Source organism: Echinops telfairi, unplaced genomic scaffold, assembly GCF_000313985.2.
Source record: "Echinops telfairi isolate 266 unplaced genomic scaffold, ASM31398v2 ScPeMD7_2565;HRSCAF=3150, whole genome shotgun sequence".
In the NCBI taxonomy this organism is placed as follows: domain Eukaryota; kingdom Metazoa; phylum Chordata; class Mammalia; order Afrosoricida; family Tenrecidae; genus Echinops; species Echinops telfairi.
In genome coordinates, this window is record NW_022106463.1 from 6,696,592 (window position 1) to 6,706,414 (window position 9,823).

Sequence of the window (9,823 nt, forward strand, 5' to 3'; positions counted from 1 at the left end):
CTGAGTGCATCCATCAAAAGTATCCCTTGCTGGCATAGCGGGTGATGTGTTGGGCGCTAGCCACGAGGTCAGTGGTTCGAAACTACCAGCCACTCTGTGGGAGAAAAATGGGGTCTTCTGCTCCCCTAAAGATTCAGAGCCCCGAAAACCCAAAGGGGCTGTTCTACGCTACCCGACAAGAACGCTGTGAGTCAGAGTGGACTTGGTGGCCCCGAGACAGGGACTTTGTTTGCACAAACCATTGGAGACACAGACCGAGCTTCAGAACCCTGGGCTCATCTGTATTACCCATTGTATCGCAATACAACCGCGTCACTTTCTTACCTCCTGAAGAAACGTTTCACTCATCTGGCTGAAGGGATGCCCGGGAGGCTTGATTCCCGACACCATCAGGCCGGAGCTGAAGACTCGTGGCTTCTGCAAGTCTGGCTTGAATTTCTCGTAGAGGGCAGCAGGTGGCTTGAGGTCCCCGCTTGCGGTCTTCTCCTCCTTGGGAAGAGGCAGGCTGCATGCGGGGGAGGCGTAAGGGAGTCCCACCGGCACCAGCGAGGTGTCCACCTGGCCCAGAGTTTGAGGACTCCTCCTAATGTAGGTGATGATTTTGGGTCTCACGTGCTTGGGCTTGGGCATGAGGACGGGCTTGGCCTCCGCCCTCTCCTCTGCTTTTTCCATCTGTCCATTCTCCAGTCCCTCCTGCGGGGAAGGGGTGTCCTTGAGGTATGTCAAGGCAGGCTTGGGGATCCCACTGCAGGAAGTGTTCAACACCTGCACACTGGCAGGGGCAGTGGGGACAGCCATGGAGGACCCAGCGTCCACAGCCAGCGTGCCCAGATTCTGGACGTTGCTACTTGCTGGTATGGGCTGGTGGGTCACAGTCACAGCTGGGACACTGAGAGATGCCGGGACACCAGGGAGAGGGCTGGCTCCTGCTGGGGCGCTTTCCGTCTCGGCCGGGTCTTCGGGAAGGTCCCTAGCTTCTGCAACATGTGTTGTCATTGTCTTTGTTTTCTCACCTGCGTCTGCACCGCTGCTGTGAGGGACAAGGGCCCCAGGGGCCCCAGGATCACCCTCTTTGGCAGAAGGGTCTGAAGGGCAGCCTGCGGTCATGTCCTGGTGCCCACTGCCCACTGGGCTTCTTTTCTCAGCGCCTGGCGGGTCACCAGGAGCAGATGCCACCTTGCCATCACCTGCTGAAATAGCCCCTGGTGGTGTTTCTCCCAACTTCCTGCCTACACTTGGTGACACGGTGCCAGTGGACAGGCTCCCTGCCGCTCCCAAGGACCCCGGGTGCTGTTGGTGGGCCCCAGGTCCATCAGGACCCCCTCCTCCCAGCCCCACAGGGTGGAGACTGCAGTGGGGCAGACGGCTTCCGCCACCAGGTTCTTCTTGGGGTGAGGAGGCCATCTCTGCCTTTCCACACGGCTCTTTTCTCCGCAGGGGTGACAGACACACTTCCTTAGTCCCCTCCAGCCACTCTGGCCCGGTCGACGTCAATTCCTGAACCCACTTCAGCTCAGACTTGGGCTCTCCCTGCCCTTGAGCTGATTGTGCTTCTGGCTGGCTGGGGGTGCCCTTGGAGGGCACTGTCTTAGAGGGCTCTGTCCCTGGAGGCTGTGGTATCCTCTCCAGGCTGATGCTCGGTGTGTCCCCTCCCTCCCTCAGGGTCTCTGAAGGAGTGTCTTGCTTGGTTTCTGAGGTAGGTGGTTTAGGGCGCAGCCCCGTCTTGTCCTCTGCGGCATTGTCAGAGTGGTCTGGCAATGGCTTCAGTGGTTTCCCTGCAGCCCCGGTGCCACAACGTGGGGCTTCAGTGGAGTCTCCTGTGGCAGGCTGAGCCAGGATCCCCACATGGTCCTTAGTGCGCGCCTCCATCCAGAAAGCATAGCTGCTCCCCCTCTCTGCGGAATGCTTCCTCTGCTCCTCACAGTCAACGGTCTTGGCTGACTTCTCCTTGGGGACCTCAGCATCCCGTTTCGTGGAAACCCTGGGGCAGGTCTCATCGAAAGGATCCCTCCGGTCCGATGGGCTGGGTCCCTGGACAACCCACGGGGTCATCAGAGGAGCTGTGCTACCCCCCATCATGTGCTCACTCAGTTCCCCAGGAAACGCCACCCTCAAAGTGGCCTGACCCTCTTTCTGGCTGGCAGGGCCGCCCTGCGAGTCCCGCCCAGAGCCCCGAAGCCTGTGGAATTCCTCGTTGGACATGTCTTCTAGCCCCATGGAGTTCCCATTCTCGGCTCCATCTGCCTGCCCACACGTCTTGGGTTCGGCGTGAGGGGGGCCGGCCTCCACCACGATTTGGTTGGCATTTCTGTCTCCCAAACTAAGGACCGTCTCGTTATTATTGGTCACCCCGTTCCTGTGGTCCCTCAACTGCCCGTAGCAGGCTTTCTTGGGAGCCATCGGGACACTCATTGTCCAACAGGAAGGCCCGCTCTTCTCGCGGGATCCAAGATGGGCAGACGGTCCTCAGGCCTCGCACAGTGGTGCTGAGGCCGCCCTGCTCGCAGCTGCTTGGACGTCCAGCATCGCCGGGGTCATCAGCAGAGGGACGGACAACGACACATCAGTCAGGCCCCTGACCATGAGCACCTACCGGCCCACGAGACCTGCAGACAAAGGAGAAACATCGGCGTCAGACTGACAAATGTGGTATCCCTACATGCTCGGTCGGGGCTCTCAGACTCTGAACGCCATTCTCCAAAGTCCAGCCCACGAGGGCTCTGACCGGCGACACAGGAGCACGTACACACTGGGTTCCAAAAACCTCATGGCCATCGAGCCCCTCCTGACCCCTGGCGACTCTCCAGGGCAGAGTGGAACGGCCTCCGGGTGCGTCCGAGGTGGCACATCACCACGGGACCAGAGCTGCTGCTTTGGGCCCTTGAGTGGCTGAGGGGTTCGAACTGCTGGCCTTGCAGTCAGCAGGCCAACATGTAGCCCATGAGGCCAGCAGGGCTCCCTGAAATCACGCTCTGCTTGGATAACAGCAGACGGAGTTTTGTGAAGGACCCTGGTGGCCTTACCTTTCAAGTGCTCACTCGGCTGCTAGTGGAAACCTTGGAAACCCACCCGCCCAGAGGCCTGCTGGGGGAAGACCGGAGATCAGTTTCTCTCCAGATTACTGCCCAGAAAGCCCAGCGGGAGGTTCTGCTCCACCACAGGGGTTGGCTAGGAGGCCAAAATGACTCGGGGGCACCTAAAAAGCCCCACCCATTTTAGAAAGCCACAAGTCCATCCCCCAAAAGCAAACCCGCTGCCATGGAGTCGATGCCGACTCATAGCAACCCAAAGGACAGGGCTGCTCTGCCCCTGTGGGTTTCCGAGACCGTCACTCTTTATGGGACTAGAAAGTCCCATCTTTCTCCGTTGAGCTGGCTGGTGGTTTTGAACTGCTGACCCTGAGGTGAGCAGCCCAAGTCTTAACCACCGTGCCACCAGAGGTCTTTGACAAATGCATGCAGATACCAAACAACTACATTCATTTTAAAAGGTGGAGGAGAAACAAAGGTGCTTCTTTACAGAAGACCACCGACTAAGAGGAATACAATGTGATTGTGTTGGACAATTGGACTACCTGGTGGCAGCGTGGTTACACACTGGGCTACTAACCATGAGGTCAGTGGTTTGAAACCACCAGCTGCTCCAAGGGAGAAAGACAGGGCTTTCTACTCCCATAAAAAGTTAATCTTGGAAATTCACCAAGGGCAGTTCGATCTTGTCCTATAGGGTCGCTCTGAGTTAACTCGAGGACAGTGAGGTTTTTTTGTTTGCTTGCTTGTTTTTGCATGAAGGAAGTAAGGGGTCACACTGCCTTCCTGTCTCCGCCCCCTAAGTCTACAATCCTCACTCTCCCTGTCCTGCTTCCCATCGCCGCCCCAAGTCTGCCAGAAGAGGATCCCAGGGCAAACACACAGGAGTGTCCTTCTCCAGTAGATAAGCATCTTATTGGTGGGTTAAGATAAGCATCTCCCTCATGAATATACCTTGTGGTCCTGTGCGCAGGCTTACAAAGCAGGAGTCTGAGCCATCGGAAGTCCCTTTCCTCCCGGTCCCTTGGCCAGTCTGAATGTGCTTGGGGGCTACGCAAGCTCAGAGCTTTGGGAGCCTTCAAAGGGACCTGGGAAGAAAGACCTGGCCGCTGCTTCCCAAAGATTGAGATCTGATGGAGAGTAATTCAACCAGTCACTCAGTTGCTGTGGCAACTGGCCATGGGTAATTAAACAGGATAGGTCTGGATGGGGTTCCTCTCACTGCTTGGAACTTCAGGCGATGAGACCTACAGTCCATCATAGATGAAGCCTGGCCTGTCTTCACTCCGAGCCTTGGGGCATCCATGAGTGGCTTCTGGTGTTTGCAGAGTCAAACAACTACCAAAGAAACGCGTAAACAGAACAGCAGAACGATATTAAATGAATTGATTAAAAAATAGATAAAACACATGGCTCTATTGACCGTCTGTGCTAGTGACCCTCTAGGGCAGGGTAGAAATGTCCTGTGGGTTTCGACTCTACACTGTGACTCATTACGGGAAGAGAAAGCCCTGACTTTCTCTGGAGGAGCCGCTGGTGGTTTTGAACTGCTGACTTTGCAGCTAGCAGCCCATCTCATAACCCCTACACTACCAGGGCTTCCTTTCCTGGGACCAAACATGTCCTTGTCTTGTGTTTTCGATCTGTGGCTATTAAAATTAAAAAACAAACAAAAAACTTCTGAGTGATAGCTTTAGATGTCAATCATAGTTATTTTATTTTTAATGTCCAAACAGAAGGTTTAGTCAGAGCAGTGAGTGCACAGGCAACCAGGGAGATTATTTTGATTCCAGAAAAGAAAAGAAAAATCCGTCCAACAAGCCCAAGAAGCTCGGTACACTGAGGCTTATGCGAGCAGGAGAGGAGGGAGGGGCTGGAAGCCAACCGCAGATCATCTTATCCTGATTGATGGACTGTCCTCCCCTCTGACTGAGATCAGCCTTGATCGGGCCCCAAGCCAGTCTTGGTCCCTGGGCCCAGCCAGGCCTTTTGAAATGCAAATATCATAAGCCAGGCTTCCCAAGGCTTTGCTACCTAGGGTGACAGAAAGCCTCCTGGGGGATTAATTCAGGTCAGGCTTTCCTCTAAAGTGAATATATGGCTTTTCATGACTCGGAACACCTCTCCCCAGTCACAGCCACATCTCTGTTACCCATGCCCCCAAGAACCCCTCAAATGTCCATCCAAGGGAGAACGGCCATGGATGAAACCCTAAGCTCAAGGGACCTTTACAGACTGCACAAGCTCATGTTGAAAGATTCTATAAGCCAAACATCGAGTGACTCAGGAAGTATCAAGAGAAGGTGGAAAGAATACACAGAGTTGTTGTAGCGAAAAGAACTAGTGGACAGCCACCGTTTCAGGAGGTAGCTAGCATATGAGCAAGAACAAGCGAGCGCAAGAAAGAAGTTCACACTGCACTGAGTACACTAGGCCAAAACAGAGCTCCAAGGATTGGTGCTGACGGGGAGCTGCCAGAAGTTCAGGTTGGATTCAGAAGAGGACGTGGGACAAGGGACACCATTGCTGATGTCAGATGGATCTTGGCTCACAGCAGAGAATACCAGAAGGATGTTTACCTGTGTATCATTGACTATGCAAAAGCATTCGACTGTGTGTTAGTCTGGGTAGACTAGAGAAACAAATCCATGGACACACCTATGTGTACAGGAAAGAGATTTATAGACAAGAGCAATTGAACATTGAGAAAACATCCCAACCCAGTCCAGTCCAAAGTCATAAGTCTAATATTAGCCCATATGTCCGACACCAATCCACAAAGTACTCTTCAGACTCATGAACCACATGCAATGATGCCAAATGCTGAACGATCACAGGCCAGTGGCTGCAAAGTCAGTGGTGGTAGAAGCATCTCAGCACTGGCAGGAGTCTCCATGTGGCCATTCCAGTTCCCAGGGCTGCATCAGGGTAGGTCCATGTGTCAGGGATGACTCACAGGAAGTCCGCCTTGTCAGTAGAGAGTCTCCAAGGGAGTAGCAGAGAAAGAAGTGTCTCCCACCTCCAAGGAGGAAGTACCAGATTTCCCAGAATTCTCAGAAGAAGGCCATGCCCACAGAAGTCTCATTGGCTATCTCCAGATTGACAGCCTAGACTCCACCCCTACACTCTTAATCCTTTTATTGACACCAGATTAGGTGACGACCACGGACTGAGTGACCCATAGCAAACTGTGGATAAGGTGAGAAGAATGGGAATTCTGAACACTTCGTTGTGAAACGTACACAAACCAAAAGGCAGTTGTGCAAACAGAACAAGGAGATAGTACATGGTTTAAAATTAGGAACAGTGTGTATCAAGGTTGTATCCTTTGACCATGCTGGTTCAGTCTAGATGGTAAGCTAATCCATAGAGAAGCTGGATTATATGAAGAAGAGTGCGGCATCAGGATTGGAGGAAGGCTTATTAACAACCTACTTTATGCAGATGACATAACCTTGCCTGTTGAAAGTGAGGAGGAATTGAAGCACTTGCCGATGAAGATCAAGGACGGTAGCCCTCAGTGTGGATGACAACTCAATGTAAGGAAGAGCAAAATCCTCACAACTGGACCAAGAGGTAACATCGTGATAAATGGAGAAAAGACTGACGTTGTCCAGGATGTTGTCCCACTTGGATCCACAAACAAAGCTCATGGAAGCAGCAGTCAAGAGATAAACGACGTCCTGCATGAGGTCAATCTGCTGCCCTGACCTCTTTGGAGAAGTAAAGAGTACAGATGCTTCTTTGAGGACTACGCTGAGCCTGACCCAAGCCATGGGTTTCTCCGTGACCTCATCTGCACGTGAACGTTGGACACTGACTAAGAGAGACTGTAGAAGAATCGGTGCACGTGAATGTGGTGCTGGAGAAGAATACTGAACGCACCCTGGACTGCTAAGGGGACACATCGATCTGTGTTGAAAGAAGTAAGGCCAGAGTGCTCCCCTGAGAGGCAAGCAAAGTAGGACTTCGCCATACATACTTTGGGCATATTGTCAGTCGAGACCATTCCCTGGAGAAGGTGATCATGTTGGGCAAAGTGGAGGGATGGTGAAAAAGAGGAAGGTATTCAAGGAGATGGAGTGACACAGTAGCTGCATCGATGGGCCCAGGCAGAGGAGCCACTGTGAGGGTGGCACAGGCCCATGCCACATTCATTCTGTTATGCACGGGGTCCCCGTGGGTTGCAGAGCCAACTCAAGGGCATCTAACAGCAACAGCAGGCTCCCAACCCCTCTGTTGCTAACACTACCAGGACAACGGCCTCCCTTGAATTTTCCCAGCCTCCCTGAAAACCACTGCCTGGGAACTCATCACTTCCACTCTGCAGCCCATTCTGTTTATGTGAGAGCCCCCACCGCCCTCCACACACTCACCCACCCACCCACCATCCCTGCCCACAGTTTGACCATCTCTTGGCTCTCACTCATTTCTCTCCTTGCAATGCCTTTTCCATTTCTGGATCTGATAGCACCTAGGTGCTCATGTACACCATCTCTCCATCCCTCCAGGCCCTTGACTTCCTGCTGCCTGCTTTTGTTCTGTCCAGTCCCATCAGAGGACTCTTCTCCCAGACAAAGAAGCTCTGCCACCTCTGTGACACCTCCGGCAGGGCCTTGGGACACGTGGCTGAAGGACAGGCGGAAGTCCAACTTCTCAGGTCGAACAAGTGCTGACCCTTGTAGGCTTCATCCCTTTTACTCTTTTCTGAAAAGTAGAGTGTATCTGCATGCAGTCTGAGCTAAGGGTGGCTCTAAGGGCTGCTCTGGGCAGGTCTGCTGCACTTGACCTCTTTAAAGTGTTGAAGAGCGAGGATGTCACTTGGAGGACTAAGGTGCGCCCGACCCAAGCCCAGGTCTTTGACTTCGTTTGCCTCACCTGCATGTCAAAGTTGGACAAGGCTCAGGAAGACCGAAGAAGAATTGATGCATTTGAAGGACGGTGTTGGAAAAGGATATTGACTATCGCAGAGGCTTCTAGAAGAACAAAGAAATCTGTGTGGGAGGAAGTCCCGCCAAACGCTCTTTGCTCTCCTCTTGTGGACCGTGGCCATGTTGCCAACAGGGACCAGTCTTTGGAAAAGGCAGTATGATGGGTAAAGTGGAAGGTCATCGAGGAAGAAGAAGACAGCCCTCAGCAAGATGGATCGACCCAGTGGCTGCAACAGCAGGTTCAGCACAGCAATGCTGGTGGGGAGGGTACAGGACCAGGCAGTGTTTCGTTCTGTTGAACGCGGGGGTTGCTGTGGGTGGGAACTGACTCCAGGGCCCCCAGCAACAGCAAAGGAGGGTTTCTGTGTGGGGCACAAAAGGTCTGCACTTGGCTGGTAACCTAAAGGTTGGCAGTTCAAACCTACCAAGGGACCCAGCCCGGTGCCCTGCAGAAAGACCTGGCTGGCTGTTTCCATAAGATGACCACAAACCCACAGCCTTGGAGTGGATTCGGACTCACCATGACCCTGTAGGAGAGATGAGAACTGCCCCTGTGGGTTTCCAAGGCTGTCAGTATTTGTGGAAACAGACTGCCAGCGCTTTCTCCCATGGAGCGCCTGGGTGGGTTCGAACTTCCAACCTTTTGGTCAGCAGCTAGGCAGTTAACCATTGTGCCACCAGGGGTCCCTCTCTAAAGAGGATGACCTAGAAAATTCGATGAGGCCATTCTACTCAGCCACACAGGGTTCCTGGGGCCACCTCAGGACACTCTCCCCACCCCCCAACCCACCAACACCACGCTGTTACTCGGGGGCACACAGCCTTCCTCAGCTGCCAGGCCTGCTAAGCCGAGGTGATAGCAATCATACAGTTCACAGGTATATTCCCATGCTCTGCCTCAGAAGGTCAACGCAATTTCACCCGACTTCATAAAACCTTATTTGTCCAGGCAGTTCCAGCGCTGGCTCCTGCCACGCACAAAATTGGTCTTCAGAGGAACCCCAGGCCAGAGAAAATAGCAAATACGCCATCGGGCCAAAATGTAGCGGGAAGCAGACGAATCGTGTAAACAATGGCCAAAGCCCATCCTCTGGTTTCACCTGCTATTTTTCATAGGCATCCATGGAGGGTCTAAACATTCAACCACATTTTAATGAGATCATTTTATAGGAAGTTCCTGTAGTCATTAGGTAGTGCTGCGTCCACACCAACCCCATGGGACAGAGGGGAACACCCCCATAGCGTGGACAGGGCTGGGGGTAAGGCAGATGCGGCCCTCGGCAGAGAAGTCCAGAGAAATCATCGGGCTAGCCCACATCACACAGCTCACCACAGAGAGGCAGCTCCAGCATCACATGAGGGGTGAGTTCCGTAGATATTGGTTCAAACACAGCAGGCTCATTTTTAAGTGGATGATGTTGCATGACCTGAGAATGATGTGAAACATACCCAAATGGCCCTTGGCAGGAAAAAAAAAAAGGTCCCCTACCCCTGATCTAGGCTGCCAATTTTTATGAGCAGAGAGCCCTGGTGGTACCAAGGGTTAAGCAATGGGCTGATAATGGAGAGTCGCTGTTTTGAACACACCAGCCACCTGGAGGAAGAGAGATGAGCTGTCTGCTTTCTTAAAGATGGACAGTCTTGGAATCTGTAAGAAAGATTGCTGTGGGGGTGGTACCTGGTTTCTGCCCTCATAAAAAAACAAAGCCAAACTGACTACCATCAAGTCAATTCGACTCACAGTGAGCCTGTAGGACAGGGCGGAACTGTCCCCATGAGTTTTAGAATTCTCTTTCTCCCGGGGGGAGCTGGTGGTTTTGAACTATTAACCTGGCTGTTTAGCAGCCTAGTGCATAGCCACAA

General features: G+C 53.1%; 1 protein-coding gene across 1 annotated transcript in view; it reads right to left on the minus strand.

Annotated features, from left to right (window-relative positions):
* LOC101653304 (microtubule associated scaffold protein 2) overlaps positions 1 to 4,051 on the minus strand; it is a 169,326-nt gene extending 165,275 nt beyond the window's left edge. Inside the window, exons 1-2 of the mRNA XM_045293990.1 lie at positions 3,984 to 4,051; positions 325 to 2,606 (exon numbers count right to left, since the gene is read on the minus strand). Of these exons, the coding sequence (XP_045149925.1) occupies positions 325 to 2,412 (2,088 nt within the window). The 5' untranslated portion in view covers positions 2,413 to 2,606; positions 3,984 to 4,051. The remainder of the gene's footprint in view (positions 1 to 324; positions 2,607 to 3,983) is intronic.
* Between the last annotated feature and the right edge of the window lie 5,772 nt (positions 4,052 to 9,823).